This window comes from Spinacia oleracea, chromosome 4 (assembly GCF_020520425.1).
Source record: "Spinacia oleracea cultivar Varoflay chromosome 4, BTI_SOV_V1, whole genome shotgun sequence".
NCBI classification, from domain to species: Eukaryota; Viridiplantae; Streptophyta; class Magnoliopsida; order Caryophyllales; family Amaranthaceae; genus Spinacia; species Spinacia oleracea.
The window spans coordinates 124,532,581-124,556,768 of record NC_079490.1 but is presented as its reverse complement, the minus strand read 5'-3'; the positions used below and the strand labels follow the sequence as shown (position 1 = coordinate 124,556,768).

The 24,188-nt window shown below is 35.2% G+C and overlaps 1 protein-coding gene across 1 annotated transcript; it reads left to right on the top strand.

The window, feature by feature from the left end:
- The first annotated feature begins 17,135 nt into the window (after window positions 1–17,135).
- LOC110802870 (uncharacterized) lies at window positions 17,136–24,171 on the top strand. The gene is made up of 2 exons (XM_022008329.2): window positions 17,136–17,356; window positions 23,823–24,171. The coding sequence occupies exons 1-2, from the start codon at window positions 17,252–17,254 to the stop codon at window positions 23,955–23,957; spliced, it is 240 nt and encodes a 79-aa protein (XP_021864021.1). The 5' UTR covers window positions 17,136–17,251; the 3' UTR covers window positions 23,958–24,171.
- Window positions 24,172–24,188: the final 17 nt, after the last annotated feature.

Sequence of the window (24,188 nt, the reverse complement as noted above, 5' to 3'; positions counted from 1 at the left end):
CTCCTAAGAGATCATTTGACACAGAAAAGTACTAAGGGACGGGGGTAAAAATGCATATATCAATCTCCTCGAACAACAACACCAAATAAACTTCCCAACCATTTTCATCTCCCACGTCACCCATTTTGTATTTCCTAAAATAATGTCATTGAGTACGGGTCCTTACTTATCTACATCATGAGGAAGGTTGGGGTTGACCTCACAAGCTACAAATCTAAACCACTCACCCAAGCTAACATATTTTCTAAAGCCTGCCTAAAGCGAGTGCATGGAACCAGATCTTGGTTAAGGAAGAGGAAGATGAGGGTGTCGAAGAAGGAGAGGACAATGAGGGAGAAGGGGAAACAGTGTTAATATGTGAAGAGCACGCGTGGAACTCAGAGGGAGGGGACCAAGAGAAGAGGCCAAAAGAAAAATCTCCTCACAGGGCTGCTCCTAGTCAGAAGGTTGGCAAGGACTCCCCCACTCCAACAACTCCGACCAGATGTAGCAAAAGCATTGCAATCTCCTCAAAGGATGCCCCTCCAGTGGTCCATCAAGCGGTGGGTTCGGACTCCGATAAGGAAGAGGAACCACAGTCTGCAGCTCCTCCACCCAATGCTCAACTCACCTCTCTGCCGACCAAGGTGGATCAACTGCAAAAGGACAACATGAACATCATGGCTGCTTTTCAAGACCTTTGTGAGAACTTGTCGCAGGTACAGTTGGACCAAGATATATGCTTCAAAGCTATAACTGACCGTCTTGCAGATGTGATCCAGGAAGAGGTGGTTCATGAAGCTGTTGTGCCTGATGATCCCAATCGTGATGGCCCCCCAAGCCTAAACCTGCCCCATTTATTTTCTGTCTTATTAATCAGCTATCCTTACCATCGAACTATTTAAACTTTTTCTGTTTTTTCTGCCAAACAATGTGCACTTGGGTCTGTAATGACTAATTTTAATTAGCGGTTTCCTACGTTCTGATAGATGGTCCATAATAACTTCTAGGAACTTGATGGCCTTTGTAATACCTCGTATTTTTCTATAATTATAAATATATTTAATTATATTTATAAAGCATTTCGTTGTATTTATAAAGTATTTTTATAAATTGATTCCATTTAATGGGAATTAAATGCATTTTATTTTTAATTAATTTAATTATATATTAATTACAAAAACCGTATTTTATTAAATAGATACAATGAATTTATTTGATCTGGATTTGTTGGGTCGTTTTTCGAAAACGAATTTAATTTAATTAAAGCCCAGTCGTTTTGCCATGATCAAACCCAACAAAGCTTGCAAGGAGTAAACTTAAATGAGCCCGGTAATAAGCCCAACTCAAACTACCATAACCTAGCCCACAAGGGAGAGAAAAACTATAAATAGACCCTCTCATTAAACCCTCACAAGAAAATTCAGCACTCCCTCTCTCTCCTCTCTTTCTCTCTCCTTGTGGCGCCCCACACTCTCATTTGCCCGTCTTTGCTTGCAGCCCAAGGCACGCTGTCGTACGTGTGTTGCGCGCCCAGCCTCGCAGCCGCAGCGTAGCACACAAGGTGCCTGCGTGCCTGCACCCTTGCTGCCCCCTCTCCTTGCCTCGTCCCGCATCGCAGCACAACATAGCCTCGATGTGTGTCGCGTGTGTGTCTCGCCCGCCCCGCAGCACTCGCCCACTCGTCCCCTTGCTCGCGCGCGCTGCTGTCTTGCGGTACGTGTCGTGCTGCGTTGCTTGTTGTTGTTGTTGCGTTGTTTTGATTGGCGCACACACACACAACACGATTAATTGTTGTGTGTGTGTGTGTGTTGTTGAATTGGGTCAATCAAATTATATTTTCAAAAACATTAATTTTCAGTTTTAAATTGTTTTAATTGTTGTGATTATTTTAAATTTGGGTTATTTAAATTGATTAGAACGGTTATGAACACCGTATTGGGCTAGTGTTGTATTTTAATTAAAGAGATTGGTTTTGATGATTGAAATTATTATTTTCAGATTTAATGAGTTTATACAGTGTTGATTTTTGAAGTCAAAACATGTTTTTATGATAAACTATTATTAGGGTTTTGATTTCCATTGATTAAGCGATTTATTCACATAATTTAATGACAATTTAAATTATGGGAATCAACTTAAATTTTCAGATTATTTATAAGCTTTAAAAAGTTGATTTTTAATGGTTTTAAAGCTAAAAAGTCAATGTTTTTATGTTAGCACTTGAGTTGACTATTTGATACTATTAAATTAACGATTAATGAATGCTTTCTAATTAAACTAAGAGTTTTAGAATCTTAAATAGTTGCTGGAAATTTAGTAAACATGGATAATAATTTAGTTCTCCTTTTGTGTTTATAGGAGTTGATTTCTAGTGAGTCGTGATTCGCACGGTGGCCCCCGTACTTAGGTATTCCAGGTACGTACAAGATTAGGGTGACCACCCATCTCTTGAGGACTTTATGAAGTAAATTGAATGCGAATCATGTGAACTTATATGTTGTTGTGAACTCATGATTGATGATTGGGAATGAATATGTTATTATGAATTCATGTTTGATATGGAGAACGAGCATGTTATTATTATTATTGAATCTATGTGAACGAGCATGTTATTAATTGAATTATGCTTTGTAGATTCTATTGAACTATCATGTTATGGACTTTTATAATCGTTGAATTATGTCAAGCATGTTGTTCAAGTTCGTTTGCATGTATGAGTATTGCGCATGCAAGTTGTTATTATTATTATGCTATAGTACAGGATGTCTAGCATAAATATTGAGCCAGTCGAATATTGCCAGCGAGCAATATATATTCTACCAAGGGGTAGAATATGTTAGAGAGTCTATGATGAATTGAATTAAGGACAATTCGTGCTAAGGGCACACCCCGCTTGTTAATAGGCGATGTCGGGTTATCTCAAACAGTGTTTTTGAGAAGGAACAATGGGAGTAATTTCACTTGAGTCTATGTTTGATCACAAGTCCTAAAGAATTAAAATAATGGAGTGTCATAGTTGAATTGTTTAATTGTTTGTATGTTGTGTCTTGAGTCGCCTTGAACATAATATATTAATTAACGTAAAGTGCATCCCAAAATAGCTTCAAAACTCTTGAAACGTATATACCTTGAAGATGAACAATGGGGGGAGTCTTGCCGGAAAACTTGTACTCCTAGAATGATACAAGACGTTGTTTCATTCTTCTTTTATGCCGTTGTGCATTGGAATTCTTGTCAGTATGGCCCGACTGTCGGTAGTAGCCCGACTTATTTTGGTGTATGGTTGGCTCCCATCACCCTTTTCTTTCCTTTTGAGGATACTTTACTTTACCCGTTCGAAGCTACTTTTTATTAATCTGTGAGTCAAGAGTCATGTCAGGTGTCGAGTCTTGTCTCCATGTTTGTTTGTTTATTACATGGCTTTTGCATGTGGATTATTTAAATTGTCGAGTGAAGCATGTTAGGATAGAATGTTATTCTAGCTTTTTCGTACTCAGCTTTTGCTGACTTCGTGCTTCATGTCTTCTGGTCATGGCCTTTGCCTTAATGACCCTATGATGATCCATCAATTGCATTTGCTTTGTTGGGGAGTAGAATTTTTAATAAAGCAGGTTTGTAGAGATAACTTGCGGGAGAAGTGATCATGGGATTCGAGTTGAGAGTTTAATTCTTCCGTATTTTATAAACTCTATTTATAGTCAGGACTAATACTATCTACAGTTAATGGATTTTTTTAAAATGATTTAATACTTTGGATTTGGGCCTCAACGGTTCCAACTTGTTTTAATGACCATTAACTATTTATTTAATATGTTTTGAAAGTTAGTTAATTCCGCTGCGTAATTTTGGTAAATAGTCTTAGCCGTTATCACGGTGGCGGTAATATCTTGATAATTCCTGTGTTTTAAGTCGGTAAATATTTTATAAAAAGCAAGGAATTATTAGGGTGTTACAAAGTGGTATCAGAGCTTAGTTCAGTCCTTCTTTGTAGTATTAAGTAATACTACAAAGTGGTATTTGCAGAGCTCTAGTTTGAGAGCTGCAAAGTTATCATCGTCAAAAAGGGGGAAAATTATGACTCCATAGTTTTGATGATGACAAGTCCAACTTTACTAATAAGATTTTCTAGCATGTCCAAGAACAGGATGTAAACGAGGCTGCAGTTGGAACAATCACAATGGATAAAGACCAGAAGCACAAGGAGAAAGCTCACACACGAATGATTAAGACAACTATCAAGAGACTCAAGAAAATGAATTCAGGATCAAGGCTCAAAATAGCTATAGGGATTGTTTTCTAAACGCAACATCAAAAGAGTAAGACTGAGTACACTATGAACTGCGAAGTATGGAATAGTGTCTGCATGAGTAATAAGAAGTGTATGTCCATGTAGGTAGTAGAGTTTCATCTAAAATCGATTAAACGCAAGGTATTTTACTTGTGTCTCACTTTTTAAGAGAAAAGATAAAAATCGTTTTAAGATAAGTCTCATGTATAGTTTGAGTTCAGTTATGTTTTCTCTATGCTTGAAAGAAAAATAATAATTTAGGAAGACTTAACTTAGTCAATGCTTATCATATTCAGGTACGATTTTTAATTATGTTCATCATATAGAGTTCGAATTCATGTAAAGTTAGGATCTGGATAAACTCGACGAATTGTAGGTCAAATACTAGAATCACTATAAATATACCCTTAAGTTCGTCTCATAAACCAATCAGACTCGTTAGCAAAACCAGAGCATCCAGGTATCATCTTTAGCTTTACATTCGAGTCTGTTCATGTTCCCTGTACTGAGCAATTTGGTTACTTTGCCTTATATCTTTGCGTACGTCTTAATTAATGTTTGTTTTTTTGTTTCTTATTCAGAGTGAATTGTATTGAAGTAAGCTTGAGTCGGGCTTACACAGCGAGAGAGAAGATTTCAAGAGAGATCAGTAAGTTGAAACAGTTGACGGACTGTTCCATATGGAATGAACGATTGAGGGATTGTTCCTTGCGAATTTGTGTTCATAGTTGACATACAGTTAGTGGCCCAGTGTAGAATTAGGTTTGTAAAGTGAGTTATTTTGCCTAATTAGTTAAAGTGTTTGAGTTAAGTCTCCAAGGGGCCATGGTTTTTTCCTCTCTAGAGATTTTTCCACGCTAAATCTCTTTTGCATTACCTTATTGCTTTGTGCACGCTTAATATTGTTATAGTTATTTAAAGTTGTAAAATTCAATTCACCCTCCCTTGAGAAACTCCGTAAAACTAACAGTTTTATTGTTGAAATTTGTCATCTTCTGATTGATAGTAGGATAATTAATGCTTAGTTTGATAGTTTGACCCTTTAGCCTTTCTGAAGGTATTGAGTTCCGAATTGGAGCTACATTTGTTTCTTTATGAAAAGCATTGATTATATAGATCAATTTAGGTGATAGAAAATGAGTTTTATGTTTGTTCACTAGTAGAAAAAACCCTTATTGCAGCGGGCTTTTAGACCCCTGTTGCAGCGTACATCGTATGCTGCAACTGGGGGGCCTGCAACAAGTCTGAACTTGTTGCAGCGTACAATGTTCGCTGCAAAAAGTACTTTTTTGCAGCGTACATTCAAATGTACGCTGCAACAAGTGTCAAAATTTTGGCAAAAATATTGACTTGTTGCAGCGTACAAAGTCGTGTACGCTGCAAAAGACTCCACTTGTTGCAGGGTACATCTATTTGTACGCTGCAACAAGTCTGGAATTTTGCCAAATTTTTGACCCTTGTTGCAGCGTACACATATATATGTACGCTGCAACAAAGCACTTTTGGCGGGAAAATTCTAATTTTTTTTAGGGATACCTAGAGTGCCTTACACCAAATATAGAAACCTGTCAAAACAATAATAGAATATCGCAACCGGTATAACAAATATAAAAATAATAACTGGTGTTTTGTATACCAAATATCCCAAAACAAAGTGCATGTAGTACATTTAAATATATGTACGTTCCAATTTCAACGTACGCATACATTTTAATATAAAAGATTGTTCTATAACATCTAAGCCAACTCGATCAAACGCGCTTAGGCCGATAATAAATACTTGCTGGTAAAAAACTTAGCCCATTGCTCAAGAACCACATCAATTTCCTCACTAGCATAACGCGCATTCCTCGTAGTATAGACCTTCAAAAACAAAAATTTAATGGGAGCATTAGATTAAATGTCATATTAGTCTAAATATGACCTATAACGACCCAATAAGCCTTAAATGTGCATAAATAGATTGGAATGAGTATTGAAAACTTTAAAACTAAGTATATTAATAATGTAATAAGTTTGAAATAAGTCATTAGTTTCTTTAGTTCAAAGCTGGGAACGAAAATGTTATTTTAGTCTAAATATGACCTATAACGGCCAAAGAAGTCTCGAATGTGCATAATAGATAGGATTGAGTCTTGAAAATTTAAAAATAATCATATGAATCATGTAATAAGTTTGAAATTAGTTTTTAAGTTCGTTAATTCAAAGTTGGGAGCGAAAATGTCATTTTAGCCTAAATATGACCTATAACGGCCAAAGAAGTCTCGAATGTGCATAAATAGATTGGATTAAGTCTTGGAAAATTAAAACAAATCATATGAATCATGTATTAAAGTTTAACATGAGTTTTTAGGTTCGTTAGTTCAAAGTTGGGAACGAAAATGTCATTTTAGCCTAAATATTACCTATAACGGCCTAATGAGCCATAAAAGTGCATAGATAGATTGGAATGAGTGTTGGAAACTTAAAACTAATCATATTAATCATGTAAAATGTTTAAAATGAGTCCTTATGTTCTTTAGTTCAAAGATGGGAGCGAAAATGCCTTATTTTAGCCTAAATATGACTTATAACGATCAAACAAGTCTCAAATGTGCATAAATAGATTGGATTGAGTCTTGGAAACTTAAAACTAATCATATGAATCATGTAATAAGTTTGAAATAAGTTCTTAAGTTCGTTAGTTCAAAGTTGTGAGGGAAAATGTAATTTTAGCCTAAATTAATATGAACTATAACGGCCAAACAAGTCTCAAATGTACATAAATAGATTGGATTGAGTCTTAAAAAGTTCAAAATAATCATATGAATCATGTAGTAAGTTTGAAATGAGTTTTTAGGCTCGTTAGTTTAAAGTTGGGAGCAAAAATGTCATTTTATTCTAAATATGACCTATAATGGCCAAACAAGTCTCAAATGTGCATAAATAGATTGGAAAGAGCCTTGGAAACTTAAAACTAAGCAAATTAATCATGTAAAGGGTTTAAAATGAGTCTTTAGGTTCTTCATTTCAAAGTTAGGAGCGAAAATGTCTCATTTTAGCCTAAATATGACCTATAATGGCCAAACAAGTCTCAAATGTGCATAAATAGATTGGATTGAGTCTTGGAAAGTTAAAACTAATCATATGAATCTTGCAGTAAGTTTAAAATGAGTTCTTAGGTTCGTTAGTTCAAAGTTGGGAGCGAAAATGCCTCATTTTAGCCTAAGTATGATCTATAACGACCAAACAAGTCTCAAATGTGCATAAATAGATTGGATTGAGTCTTGAAAAATTAAAAATAATCATATGAATCATGTAGTAAGTTTGAAATGAGTTTTTAGGTACGTTAGTTCAAAGTTGGGAGCGAAAAAGTCATATTAGCCTAAATATGACCAATAACGGCCAAACAAGTCTCAAATGTGCATAAATAGATGGATTGAGTCTTGAAAAATTAAAAATAATTATATGAATCATGTAGTAAGTTTGAGATGAGTTTTTAGGTACGTTAGTTCAAAGTTGGGAGCGAAAATGTCATATTAGCCTAAATATGACCTATAATGGCCAAACAAGTCTCAAATGTGCATAAGTAGATTGGATCGAGTCTTCGAAAGTTAAAACTAATCATATGAATCATGTAGTAAGTTTGAAATAAGTTCTTAGGTTCGTTAGTTCAAAGTTGGGAGCGAAAATGCCTCATTTTAGCCTAAGTATGATCTATAACGACCAAACAAGTCTCAAATGTGCATAAATAGATTGGATTGAGTCTTGAAAAATTAAAAATAATCATATGAATCATGTAGTAAGTTTGAAATGAGTTTTTAGGTACGTTAGTTCAAAGTTGGGAGCGAAAATGTCATATTAGCCTAAATATGACCAATAACAGCCAAACAAGTCTCAAATGTGCATAAATAGATGGATTAAGTCTTGAAAAATTAAAAATAATCATATGAATCATGTAGTAAGTTTGAGATGAGTTTTTAGGTACGTTAGTTCAAAGTTGGGAGCGAAAATGTCATATTAGCCTAAATATGACCTATAATGGCCAAACAAGTCTCAAATGTGCATAAATAGATTGGATTGAGTCTTGGAAAGTTAAAACTAATCATATGAATCTTGCAGTAAGTTTGAAATGAGTTCTTAGGTACGTTAGTTCAAAGTTGGGAGCGAAAATGCCTCATTTTAGCCTAAGTATGATCTATAACGACCAAACAGGTCTCAAATGTGCATAAATAGATTGGATTGAGTCTTGAAAAATTAAAAATAATCATATGAATCATGTAGTAAGTTTGAAATGAGTTTTTAGGTACGTTAGTTCAAAGTTGGGAGCGAAAAAGTCATATTAGCCTAAATATGACCAATAACGGCCAAACAAGTCTCAAATGTGCATAAATAGATGGATTAAGTCTTGAAAAATTAAAAATAATTATATGAATCATGTAGTAAGTTTGAGATGAGTTTTTAGGTACGTTAGTTCAAAGTTGGGAGCGAAAATGTCATATTAGCCTAAATATGACCTATAATGGCCAAACAAGTCTCAAATGTGCATAAGTAGATTGGATCGAGTCTTCGAAAGTTAAAACTAATCATATGAATCATGTAGTAAGTTTGAAATAAGTTCTTAGGTTCGTTAGTTCAAAGTTGGGAGCGAAAATGCCTCATTTTAGCCTAAGTATGATCTATAACGACCAAACAAGTCTCAAATGTGCATAAATAGATTGGATTGAGTCTTGAAAAATTAAAAATAATCATATGAATCATGTAGTAAGTTTGAAATGTGTTTTTAGGTACGTTAGTTCAAAGTTGGGAGCGAAAATGTCATATTAGCCTAAATATGACCAATAACGGCCAAACAAGTCTCAAATGTGCATAAATAGATGGATTAAGTCTTGAAAAATTAAAAATAATCATATGAATCATGTAGTAAGTTTGAGATGAGTTTTTAGGTACGTTAGTTCAAAGTTGGGAGCGAAAATGTCATATTAGCCTAAATATGACCTATAATGGCCAAACAAGTCTCAAATGTGCATAAATAGATTGGATTGAGTCTTGGAAAGTTAAAACTAATCATATGAATCTTGCAGTAAGTTTGAAATGAGTTCTTAGGTACGTTAGTTCAAAGTTGGGAGCGAAAATGCCTCATTTTAGCCTAAGTATGATCTATAACGACCAAACAAGTCTCAAATGTGCATAAATAGATTGGATTGAGTCTTGAAAAATCAAAAATAATCATATGAATCATGTAGTAAGTTTGAAATGAGTTTTTAGGTACGTTAGTTCAAAGTTGGGAGCGAAAAAGTCATATTAGCCTAAATATGACCAATAACGGCCAAAGAAGTCTCAAATGTGCATAAATAGATGGATTCAGTCTTGAAAAATTAAAAATAATTATATGAATCATGTAGTAAGTTTGAGATGAGTTTTTAGGTACGTTAGTTCAAAGTTGGGAGCGAAAATGTCATATTAGCCTAAATATGACCTATAATGGCCAAACAAGTCTCAAATGTGCATAAGTAGATTGGATTGAGTCTTCGAATGTTAAAACTAATCATATGAATCATGTAGTAAGTTTGAAATAAGTTCTTAGGTTCGTTAGTTCAAAGTTGGGAGCGAAAATGCCTCATTTTAGCTTAAGTATGATCTATAACGACCAAACAAGTCTCAAATGTGCATAAATAGGTTGGATTGAGTCTTGAAAAATTAAAAATAATCATATGAATCATGTAGTAAGTTTGAAATGAGTTTTTAGGTACGTTAGTTCAAAGTTGGGAGCGAAAATGTCATATTAGCCTAAATATGACCAATAACGGCCAAACAAGTCTCAAATGTGCACAAATAGATGGATTAAGTCTTGAAAAATTAAAAATAATCATATGAATCATGTAGTAAGTTTGAGATGAGTTTTTAGGTACGTTAGTTCAAAGTTGGGAGCGAAAATGTCATATTAGCCTAAATATGACCTATAATGGCCAAACAAGTCTCAAATGTGCATAAATAGATTGGATTGAGTCTTCGAAAGTTAAAACTAATCATATGAATCATGTAGTAAGTTTGAAATAAGTTCTTAGGTTCGTTAGTTCAAGGTTGAGAGCGAAAATGCCTCATTTTAGCCTAAAAAAGACCTATAACGACCAAACAAGTCTCAAACGTGCATAAATTCATTGGATTGAGTCTTGAAAAATTAAAAATAATCATATGAATCAGGTATTAAGTTTGAAATGAGTTTTTAGGTACGTTGTATTAGGTATTTGAGAAAAAAGAGCTAGAATGTTCTTGAATCAGAAACTCTGAAAAGAAATAATGCCTTGAAGTGGTATAGTTAAGAAGTAAAACCTTTATTTAGCAGTGCGTCATTTCAGAAACATAGATAATTTGTTCAACTCCGAAATAAAGCAGTACTTGAGCAGCCTCCATAATTGCCCGATTATTGTAGCTAGAAATCAAAATCCAAAGTAAATTAGAAACAATTAACAAACCACATAATATACACACTGGATGTAATAGAGAAGGTTATTATTAAGAGTAGTATACCGCATAAGTTAGTACTCCGTATTTTCATTGTATTCTGTTTCAGATGTTATATTCCGCTTACATAAACAGAATTAACCTTTCAAGTAGTTCAGATGAACTTCGATGAATGAGGAAGGAGGTTCAACGAGCAATCAATGGAGGGAACAGACAACCACAAACCCCACAGAGAAAAAAAACATGAGCCTACAAGAACAATGTTAAACACAAGAATATAATACCTGAGATGCATTCAACTCTGGAAGACCTGGAGCGCCAAATCGATGAGGCAAAGTATTTCAAACCACCTGCATCTCGACTTCATGTCCCAACAAATGGTGATAAATATACCTGTACCAATTTACAGACTTAAAATATCAAGCAACAAAGTGAAAAGGAATACAATGCTTATAATTGCATGGAAATGCTGACATAAAGAGATGTAAAAGAATAACTAGTATTTTACAAATTACGACAACTATCAATACATCTTGTTCTCAAAGATCAACTGTAGTTGACAATAAAATCATGTAAATATGGGATAATCAAACTATAAAAGCAAAAAATTAAACAGGAGGGGCAAAAATTGCGTAAAAATCTAATCACATGGCGATTTAAGGTCTACTTGAAATCTAAATCTCACATCATATATGAAGTATATATGTTTTAGAATCCCTCAAGTTCATCTCATGTAATTGTTCCACTGTGAGTGGGGTAAAATTTCAGCATCTCTAGAGTATACGACGCCTATACTCGGCGAAGGTAGCACACAAGTCATGTATGACTAGTTTAGTTTAGTCCTAGCATTGTTGAGGCCACTGTTGGCTTTGTGTCTCAACTCGTGCTCGTTCCTTATTGAACCATTTGGACTCCCTGAATCATCGTGCCATCTACCATGCCAAAGGATCGGAAAACAGAAATCAATCATTGAATAAAAGGAGAAAGTGGAAGTTTTGAACATTAACAAAATAGTTAACGAGGAAAAGATGAATTTAATCAGGATTGAGAGATTACGCTAAGCGAAGCATGATAGGAGCACATTGCTTGGTAAAGATGAGAACACGGAGATGTCTTCGAGTTCTCTCAATTTCCTTCAAATATTCTACATTCACCAACCTGTATAAACTTTGTAGCGAAAATATAAGTTTAGCCTTGATTATTTTGCTAAAAGTAAGAGGGCCTGTTTAATTGATTGTCTATTTTACATATTCATTAAATGTGACAAGAAAGCTCAACATGTACAAGTTATCCTCAACAGTTACATTTCAGTCTAGCCCTAAGCTGACATGTCTGCATGTATCTTTCATTTTTCAGGCTTTCGTAGCAGAGCAGGGTGGGTGAACATCATCTTGTGTGACTCCGCATAGTGAGCGAAGAACACCTTTTCATCCTGACAATTTAATACGGAGTAGACAACTACTCTTTGGTCAGTTCGTTACTTGACAAACAAATTAAATGTTTGATAATTAAGTAGTTTATTCAAAGATTGTTAGTATTCACTTTTCCCTTTAATTAAGCACTATTAGTGGTTTTCTATTTTTTCAGTAGCAGTGTGTTTTGTACGTGGGATATTTCTTGCCCACTTTCCTTCCCTTTATCTTAAGAGCATTGCATCAAGAAAGAAGTAACCTAAGCTTGTGCAAATTTTCAGTGCTAATAGCCAAATATTGTAATATGAATTGACACACAACAACGCAAATTCGATGGAATCCCTTTTTCACAACATTTTACTATCAACACAAGTAACACTCAGCTTCATAATTAGTTCTATTTGACTTATCAAGTTACATCCAGCCAGATGTTCTTAAGGCCTCATGAAATTAATGTCTTACAAAATAATCAACATCTTAACTATCCACATTCTTCAATCACCGTGTGGAACTTCTCCAAAGATTCACATACAAAACTGACAAGTTACTCTTGGAAAACAAAGGCAGAAATAGTGAACATATGAGTATATATCCTAGCTTGTAATAGCACCCAACACACCCACAATAGGATGAGCCATCCACCTCAATGACAAAAGGGTACACCATTCGATTACAATCAGAAACTCTTGATGTTGTTGATTTCTAGCTACTTGGAAAACTACTACAAGTCTACAGATCAAGCATGCACCTTTGCAACCTAATCATGTGAATTGCTAAAAACTAATTGAACAACAACCAAAAAAAAATCAAAAAAAAATATAAATTGAACAAAACCCTAATACGAAAACGGAAATACAGCTGGGAAGATAATTACTTACTGGTTGTGGCGAGGAGAGTAACGGCCGAGCAAGCACCGGAACAAGGACGCGACGGGGGGATGCTGAACCCCTGGCCGACCAAGCTGACCGAGTTTTCAGCGACTGAAACGTCACCCACCAGAGAGGACAGCGACGGGGGAGATGAGGCGAGAACAGACACCACCGGAGAGGACATCGACGCAGAGCCGAGCAAGGGCGGAATTCGACGGCGACGCAGGGCCGAACAAGGGCTGCAGTTCGACGGCTTGTTCTCAAAAATATGGAGATGTTTGGAGAGTTGGAGTTGAGCGGAGAAATGAGTTCTAAAATTTTGAGATATTTTGGAGTATTTTGAATTGCAGGGTATTTTGAAACACGGAGCCCGCAACAAATTTTGAGAAATGGGCTAACTTATTTTGAAACACGGATCAGGACCTGTTGCAGGGTACAATAGCATGTACGCTGCAACAGAGTATGATTTTTGCTGCGGGCTTTAATTTTGTACGCTGCAATAAACTATTTCGCAGCGAACAATAAAAATGTACGCTGCGATAACCCTTTAAAGGGTTTGACCCGCGTTGACCGACTGGTTGTTGAAGCGTATTAATACTTGTACGCTGCAACTAGGGGGTTGCAACAGGGGTTTTTTCTACTAGTGGTTTATAAATCACATTAATCATGGTGTTATAACATACTTCCTCCGACTTTTAATACTCGCAATGTTGGTGTATTTTACACTATTCACATATTCTATTTTGACTATTGTTGGTGATTTATACGTAAGATAAAACATAATCACGTAGGATCTTCTCAATTTGTATTTTCAAAATATTAACTTTTTATGATTTTTGCTTAAAGAGAATTAAAGATATTAATGATCAAAGTTTTGCATAGGCATGCGTGAAAGTTACCAACGCTGCAAGTATTAAAAATCGGAGGAAGTGGAATTTTTGGAGGGAATGAGTTAACAGTGATTAAATCTAATTAGGCAGAAATTACTGAAATAATGTTAGATTAGAGAAAACTTAGATCATAAATTCTATTTTAGAGAAAGTGACAAATATTTTGTTACCGATGAGAAATTTACAAAAGTATAATGCTACAATGGGGAATTTCCCTTAAATTAATGGGTATCAATACAAGTCGCGTATATCCATATAGAAATAAGCCACTTAGAGCTTATAGTTCCTCCACTTATACCAACGATTGGGCATGTTTGGTATAAAGTTAGCAAAGAAAATAGAAAGGAAATAAATATTAAGGAGAAAGGATAGTGTTAGCTATTACCAATATTAGTTGTTTAGTATACCACTATACCCTAGGTAAGGAACCACTTATAGCAAATTGGGGATTGAAGAGGGTAACAATATTGTTATCATAGGGTTGAAAGAGGTAACAAATTATAATAATGATTACCATTAGAAAATAGATTGTGTTACCACTCCCTTGGTACCAAACAACAGGTAATGAAAATAGTTAGTAATTGTTTACATTTCCATCACTTAAAAACTCCATAACAAAAATCTCAAATTGTGAAACCTTTAAAAGCTCCTCAATTTGGATAATACTCTCTGGTGCACAGTGCTCATTGTGCACCCTGTTGAATATTTATTGAAAATATGAACATTAAGAATGATTTCAATGTACATGTACTAGTGAAATATTTAAATTATATGTTCTATGGATTTGAACTATATATTCTTTGTGTATGAACAATATGTTCTTTGTATTTGAATTGTATGTTCATTTAAAAATAGGGTGAATTATACCCAATTTGGATTATACACCCGGGTGCACAATGCTCATCGTGCACCATTTGAATATTTATTGAAAATCTAATGAACATGGAGAATGATTTCAATGTACATGTACTAGTGAAATATTTAAACTATATGTTCTATGGATTGGAACTATATGTTCATTAGCTATATGTTCTTTGGGTGTGAATAATATGTTCTTTGTATTTGAACTATATGTTCATTTAAAAATAGGGTGCACAGTGAGCATTGTGCACCCGGGTGCATAAACCATATTTTGTTATACATATGTTCATTTAAAAACAGGGTGAGCATTGTGCACTTCTTGTGCATAAACCATATCTATACCTAGTATTTAAAAACTATAACCACAACTCCACAATTGACACATAATCACAACTCCACAAGTGACACATGTCTTACTTTAACACTCTCCGCTTTAATTATTAAAAAAATTAAAAATAAAAACATGAAAACCTAGAAAACTTCCATCTCCCATGTTTACCCTAATATCGCTTCATCTTCCCATTACTGATTCATACTCCATAATTTCTTTAATTCCTCCAATTTAATAAAGTTCAATTCAACATTCCAACTTTCAAGCACTGTATTAAATTGTCACATTAAATGTTCCATTCAACTTCTATTTAGGTTGCAAATTAAATTCCTCAAAAAAAATTTAATACCTTCTTTAATCATTTCATCATTTACTCATTCTTCCATCAACCAATTATCAGGGTTTCTTCTTCATATTGTCAATTGTCGATTCTTGATTTCTTACAAAAGTGATTTCTGCAATTTTGAGATTTTTATGTTGGTTGAAGTTTAAGCAATTTTGGCAGCTCTGCAATAATAACTGGTTGAAGAATGGGGATTTCTACTACCACTTACTGTATTTGATAAGGTGAATAAATTCAAATGCATGTCTAATTGTGATATTATTTCCGCAACTTTACTAATACATTTTGTCATCATCTTTTCTTTATGAATCAAATAGTGAATTTTTTTTACCTTTTTTCCGGATAATTTACTCTCTGTGTTTTTTTACTTTTACTTTTTAAAATTACTTATTTTGGGATATAGGTCCTTGGTTGTGTTGGATTTGTGAAGCTCATAGGAAATTAAATATGACCTCATTTCTCTTCTTTGTTTATTGAGTTTGTAGAAATTGTATACTCTTGCTATTACATCTAATCAAGAAGGAAAATTAAAAAGTGCATACTGGTGCGATTTCGGGAAAGGTTGTCCCGTTAGCGACAATTTAAAAAACTTGAACTCAAAATAAAATATGAGGTGTATTGGTACCTATACTCTAAAGTTTCTGAGGTGCGAGATAGATATTTGGACACGAGTTAATTTCACCACAAGACCTCGCAAAGGAAGGCTTGGAATACTATTAAAGGGTTGTTTGATGAAAAACTATATATTAAAGGGTTGTTTGATGGTGATGGTGATTGGCAAACAGAGGAGGATATTGTAACAAAAATTTATATGCAATTATTTACCTCTATTGTGTCATGATGATTTGCAGGAAGTGCTAAAACATGTCACAAAAGTTATTTCCTCTGAAGTTAATGTTGAGATTCAACGTCCATTTTCAAAGGCGGGATATATTCAGTCCTACAAGTCTACAACAAATGCACCTTTGCAATTTGTAAAGCACCCGATGCAAACGGTATGCACGCAATATTTTATCAACGTTTCTGGCATATAGTAGGGTTGTTGAGGATGATGTTACAACTTATGTAGCAGATCCATTTACTGAGATACTTGCTGACTTACTGCTATTTCAAATCTACATTGCTTTTGCCATTGAGCATTTCAAACTCAGAACAACTATTAAGTCTCTTCTTCGTTATTGGTTTACTGTTGTTCGCTGGGCACTTGGCTTGAAATATTTTTTACTTCCTAAGCCCGATGATACAATTGTTCAGGACAATGACAATGGCAATGACAATAAAAAAAAATATAGGAGTGCATAAATAATTTACATTTTTTTTTAATAATTAGGCATAAAGTACCGAACCGTCACGTAAAAGAAGCTTGATCAAGAAACTAAGTAAAAGAGCTAGGCTTATAATTTAGTTTCATTTTATGGGCTTGACCCTCCTTCACCACAAAAAAATATTGACAATTTAAGCTCCAAAGAAAAGATTTTCCCTATGTACTTCTATAGTACAAACGTCAAATTGAGTTTAATGTTTCTTTATTTTCTTCTTCAAATAGGGATAAGAATATGAACGTCAATTGATACACGAAAATATCACGTATTTTGTTGTTGACCATCAAGGAGGAAATGAACAAAATAAACCACAATATGACTGAACGGGCTCAAAAACTAGTTTTGTAAAAGCTCGGGCAAACACTACGTAACTAGGACTTTCATTGGTTCTTCTTTTCCGTTAAACAGCGTGCGCGTCCCCGTCAGGCCCTACCAGTACTCAGTAGTGTATTCCTACTTTCCGAGAGAACGAAGAGAAGAGAAGAGAAGAGAAGAGAGGAGAGAAAACAATGGGGGAAGATGCGGTGAAAGTTGAAGAAACGCCAAAAAGCCACCATGCTGGAGCTCCTGCTCCAATGACACAAGCCCAATTCCTTTCGTGGAGACGCCAGCAGGTTCGTTTCGCCTTTTTCCTTATCTTTCTAATTGACAAAATTCCCTCTTTTTATCATCTTTCTAATTGCTATTCACTTTTATAATTTATAAAAAAAAAGAAAAAGTGTTACAACTATTGTGAAATTCTTAGAAATTTAATTATGCAATTTATAATCTGGATTGGGTTTTGAAGCTTATTCATTTATTTTTTAGGGTTTTACTCTCATTTTCCCTTTCGTAGTTGATTATATATAATTCTTTGGTTTGGTTTGGTCGTTTGTTGTTGTTAAGGAGAAGTGATGAAATTCCTGTGCTAATTTTACTCCGTATCAATTTTGTGATTATAGGCTTACTTTGTACTGTATATAGTAGGATGAAAACTTGGAATAGAGTATTTCATTGACATGTTTTATTGTTTTCAACAAATAAAATTTTGTCGGTCCTGATACCTTCGATTGCCTAGTCTGTGGCATTCTGTTGCCTTAAACTATCTAAACCCTGTCTTGTATTATTTCAATTCTTTGCTTTATGTCATGACTCGTGTTTAACACTCGACACTTCGACGGGGTTATGGATTCAATACCGGACGCTTTAATTTTTCAAGACACTTCATCTTGAACCATAAAGTAGTAGAAGTAAAAAGAATGCAGGGGTTGAAGAGAAAATATGCCATGTGTGCTCACACTCGACACTTCGACGGGGTTATGTGATTAAAATTTTAAAACAACTTACAAACAAGTGTATTTGGAATGTTTTTGTATTGATTTGTACGTGTAACGCTTGTGCAAACTATTTTCAAATCAAACCTTGCAGCCGTGTCTGAAACTTTAGAATAGTGTTCCGTCTCTGGAACTGTAGAATAGTGTCCCCATTTAAGCAATATTTGCCTCTGACATGTATCGCCCTTAGATATGTTTCTGTATGAGACACTCATAACTGTGTCCTACTATGAGTAACATTGACATGTTTTTTGTACAGTTTTCACAACAATGGTTCAGACTTTTCTATTTGATGATTAGCATCTAGGGGAGGACCGTCGAAATTGTAGCTAGACTAAATTGTTATTTGGAAGTGTACTCCTTGGCTTCTGTTTTCCCATATTAGCTGATCTACCAATGTTTGAAACAAAACGGATGCACCACTAGTAGAATGGACTTTCAGTTAATGGATATTTTCTTCATCCCTAAGTAATAAGTTTGTAGGATAGTTACCTTTAAGTTTTGGATGGGTAGAATTGATGAAAGAAAAATTGGTGGGACCAAAAGTAGTGTAAGTGAGAGAAAGCGGTGCTCCCTCATGGCCTATGTTGCACGGAAACGGGTACGGGGACGGAAAACGGAAAATACAAAATTGTAAAAAACGGGTACGACATGGATTCGGCAAAGAGAAAAAAAACAAGAATTTACTACCTAAATAATTACTGCTTAAATAACAAAGCGATACAAATAATTACTCCAACTCCCATCCCCATGCATACAGAATCTGTAGTCTGTACTACTCCCTTCCCCCCTTCTTTCTCTCTCCTCATTTTCAGATCCACTTTCTTCTTCATCTCTTCTTCTCTCTTCTCCCATCTCTCTTCTTCCTCAACTCAATTCCAAAAGTTTTTATGTGAGAGAACTCCATGCCGACTTTCATGGAGAACTCCATGCCGACTTCCAAGGAGCAGATGACGCAGGTGAGAGAAATTGTGGAATTTGGAAAAGTAAACCCTAAAATGTGAATTTTGGCCTCTAAGATGTCATAATACCTCTTGGGTACGTGCCTTTCTCTTAAAATACGTACCCAGCCCATCCCCGACTACACGTCATCCGTCCCCAGAAGTCACCCGCGTACCCGCCCTTAGGGTTCGTCATGGGTACGTATGTTAGGCGAATCCATACCGTACCCGACTACCCGTACCCGGTATGGGAAACGGTGCCTAGGAGGCGTACCCATGCTTCATAGCTCATGGCTACTTGTGGTATGCGGAAAAGTGGAAAACTCAAAGGGACAAACCAAAAAGAAAGTTGGGGCAAACTTAGGCTCCGTTTAGTGGGGTGTAAAACGTTTTCATTGAAAATGATTTCGCCTTTCAATCATTTTACGATGTTTGGTTTGATAAGGGATGAAAAACAATTTTCCATAATTCCTCAAAGGTGGAAAAATCTTTTCCATTTGAAAGGGAGGAAACCACTTTTCCACATTTCATTCTCACCTCCCTCTCCCTTCTTCCCCTCAATCTTCCATCTTCACCCATTTTCTTTTAAGGAAGTAAACAAAGGAAAACGAGTTTGAAATTGTGTATACCCTTCGAAATGTTTTCCATAGAAAATAATTTTTCACTGAAAACTTTGTACACCAAACCAAACGGAGCATTAGAGAAATGGAAGGAGTAAGCCAAATTTCTATTGTAAGACTGTACTAATATCTAGGGGTGGCAATAAGGTGGGGTTGGGTTCGTGTTCGGGTCAGACTTAAACGGGTTGGAAACCTCCTACCTGAACCTAATCAGGTTGAAAATCTAAACCCTAACCTGATCTGTCCCTTATCGGGTCAACCCGAACCCCATCTTCTCAACCTGATTTATTTTAACTTTAATTTATACAAATAGGTTGACCCATTTAACTTGCTTATTTCTGGTCAACCCGAACCCATTTAACTTGCTTATTTCGAGAAAGGAATATTAATTAACCCTTTTTCATTAGATCTGATATACAAAGAACTTGGAAAATAACGATTGTGATTACCCACCAACATAAATCCAAAACAAATGTGCAGGATCTAGATATTACAACGAAATCGGACAATCAATTAAAACTTATATACATCCAAAGTAAGAAAAATATCTCTAAAATGTAGTGTGCATCCTCCAAGTTCGTAGCTCTGTGATGTTTGTGATAACAAGATGCCAAAATTTCGTTGAATAAAAAGCCCTGCACACAAAAAATAACAAATGATAATATGGAGTAATATTAGCATTTTTAGAAATAAAACGGAAACAAAAATTAGATAGGGGAAATTATAATCCATGAAGTTATTCTCAGACAAACATACAAATCCACGAAATTATTCATTCATAAAACCATACAAATCGACGAAAATATACTTATATAAACAATCAAATCCAGAAAATTATTCTTACAAATAAACATTAAAATCCACACAATTACTCTAAAGTCAATTAATTATCCAAAAAAGCTCTTGAATTAAGATGCAAAACCATGCAATACTCTTCAAATAGATATGCAAATCCACAAAGTATTCTAAAATTAACATATAATGAAGTAATTCTTGAACATAAATTGATATAAAGAATAAATTATTCTTAAATAAATTAAATAATACCTATCTAAGTATCTTTCCCTTCACCCAGTTGATGCAGGAGTACAGAGTAGTTAATTAACTGAGGAAGTAGGGAAGCCACCGCGTCCGCCGTGAATGAGAGAGAGAGGAATTAGAGAGACAGAGGGAGGTGGGAGGCTGAGAGAAGTAGAAAATAAAGGGAAGGGTTAGGGTTTTGTTATTCATACAAGCTAATACATTTGGATTTTGGGCCTTTGGTCCAAATATTGTAAAATGACCGAAGTTTTACCTAACTTCTCCTTTTATTTCGGGTTATCAGGTTGGGTTGACCTGACCTGAAATTGACCCATTTACTTAATCGGGTTACACAGGTTAATTTCGGGTTGAAATTTTCAACCTTAACCTAACCCATTTAACTTCAGGTCGGGTTCGTGTCGACCCATTTAATTAATTGGGTTGAAAATCTGAACCCAAGCCCACTATATTTAGGTCGGGTTCGGGTCGGGTTATTAGGTCGGGTCAACTTTTGCCAGCCCTACTAATATGGTTATGCAGGCTATCAGATTTTTGAAAAAATTGTAAAACTAAAATATTTTCATTTTTTGTTACCAAAATAAGTAAATACTCCCTCCGTGTTTATTTAAGAGATACATTTGGCCGGGCACGGGTATTAAGAAAAAGAATTGAATGAAATAAAGTAATAAAACAAGTGGGGTTGATTAGATATTTTAATAAGAAAAACAAGTGGGGACCATGTCATTTTAGGGAGGAGGGGTGGGGGTGGGGGTGGGGTGTAGATATATTATTTAATTAGATGGTGGGGTTGATAAGTTACTAAAAATGGCAAGTGTATCTCTTAAATAAATACGGCCGGAAAAGGCAAGTGTATCCCTTAATTAAATACAGAGGAAGTATATAAATTATGTTATTAGCCCGTTACTCCAATTGTTCCCTATCTCTTTGCTTCATCTTTTATGGTAAAATGATTGAGTTGTGAATGGTTTGAATATCATCAGTTACGGTATTTTGGTTGTTGGAGACTTGGAGATATTGATTCCATATTACGATTTAAGACAGATAACGAGATAAATTACATAGCGTACATAGCGTACTGTTCAGATCCCAGTTTAAATGGATAAGTTTTCTATTCACGGAAACTGCATCATGATGTAGGTTCTACTTCCCATTCCTTTTAATACAAGCAGGAATATCATGATAGGCCCTTTGTCATGGACACTTTTTTCCCCCAGATCTTGTGTTCGTAATTCTTGAATGCATTTTATTGCCCTTGAATTGTATTATTAAAAATACAGAGTAGAGATGAATCTTTGGAGAACTTTACTTTTGGTTAGATCACCGGTTTTACCGTTGCAAGCCTTGTAAAAGTATTACTTTCTTTTGGTAGATGTTCTTCTTAGGTTAAAAAAGAAAAGAAAAGAGTATGTGCAGAAGGGAGTTCGGTCTTCGGACAAACTTATCTATATCAAAGAACATACATATTTACATGGTCAAAACAAAAGCATCACTACTTCCAAGTTTCAAGATACCTAGGAAGGGATAACAGGAGGTCATCATTCTTTCACCAAATCTGCACATAACTGTACAAAGCTAAAATAAGAGCACTCTTTTTATACACTACTGAATTTCCTAGGTTTAGAAATTGAATGAATGCATCAAAGGCTGACATTTTTTAATTCTTGTTCCTCTCATATGCAAAGAGTTGTATAACGGCTATAAATCATCTGATAAGTCACTAAACAATAGTTTTCTTGTCTCTAAACCTTCTTGTGTTTCATTCATGAGAGGTGGCTGCAAAGGAAGCTGTAAGCAGGCTCTTCCTCACTGTTTCACCTTTCAGCCTTCTTCCGGCGAATGGACACTTGATACCAACTTCTACTGACAGCCCTTCTAACCAAAGTAACATTTTTTGTCTATTTTTCTAGGGAGAAGTTACTGCTAAAGAAAAGGTGTTGCGAATTCGAGCTTGCTATCCTGTTAGTTGTTAGGAGCCTCTGTCACATAGCCCGTAATGAGGTGAACTGTTTGACGGGCAGAGTATTTGTAGATAAAAGTCTACTCTTGGTGAACTTGGACAAATCAGATCTCAGGTTCTGTAAACTTTTTCTACCAGAATTTGTTACAGTTGCATAGTTTCCAACTCTGAGGTTTGAAGACTTATTAAGAACAACTGCAACACTCAGAGTTCAGGGATCTTTCTTGCAACCTAGGATGCCTAAGTTGGAATATTACCCATTATATGAAATTGGGGAATTGAGAGTGGGATGGGGATTGAGAATTGGTAATTGGGAATTTCATTGAAGTATTGATAATCCCTTGTTTGGTATGATGGAGGGAATAAGTTGGGAATATTTACAATGTACAAAAGTATCCTTCTCTACTACTCTTCTCCTTTCTCATTAATGGGAATCCTCGAACATTTTCCATGGGAATTGGACCAAGTTGGGATGAAAATTCCTATTCCCAACAACATTTTCCACCAAAGAAACTCACCTTCATTAGAAACCTTTCCACAAGCATATGTTGTACATAGGTTTGTTGGTGCCTGGCTGCCTGCTTTGTTTTTAGAGATTCCCATATCAGCAGATTCATCATTTGTCAGCAGCCAACATTTCCATTCTGTTTCTTTGTTAGAAAAATCCTCTCCTGACTTAGGCTAATGAGAGGTTTGCCAATATGCAGTGCTTGATGAGGCTTCCGAACTGACTGTGAACAGCTGGACAATTATGTTCATTAATATCGGATTGAGAGTGGTGATGCTTATTCTTTGAGTTTTGGTTCTCTCTGGGTTTTATTATTACTTTGTACAAATGTGAAAGTGAAACCCAAGAGTAAAATTTTATAACGAAGACCAGACTATGCATCTTGCCTGATGATATCTTGTACTCCGTAGTATGTAGCCCTCTCAGCACAATGTTTCTGAGATGCCCTTTATGGAACAATGTTTCTGAGATGCACAATGTTTCTGAGATGCTTCTTCGATATTTTGACTGTATGATGTGTGAGATGCCCTTTATGGAGCATGCAAATATATGGATAATTAGTTTAGAGTTTTCGCAAGTTCATGTGTATTCTGTTTTGTGTAAAATTGGGAAGTTCATGTATTGAGATTTTGTAGTTCAGCTATTAGATGTAGATTGTCACTTTATGAATGATCAATAAAAGCTCATCTTGATGTTGCAGGACGCTAATGCATCAGCTAGGAGAGCTGAAGCTGCTAGGAAGCGTGAAGAAGATATAAGAGACGGGGTGGTTCAAATGAATGGCCGGGAGCTTTTCATGAATGAACCTTGGGTGTTTGACAACAATCTTTACTGAATGTTTCTGCTATTATTTTTCATTATTCGTTGTGGTAGAATTGGATTGTATAAGAAGTAAATAACTACTTCGTTTGCAACTACTGCTAGAGAATGAATATAATACCAAGGTGCAAGATGTATGGAACACAAACTTTTACTCCAACATAAACAATTGTGAATACACTACACCAAGGAAGGGTTCTAGACAATATATTTTTCAATTTATAACTTTATTTTTTTGGTCATTTTG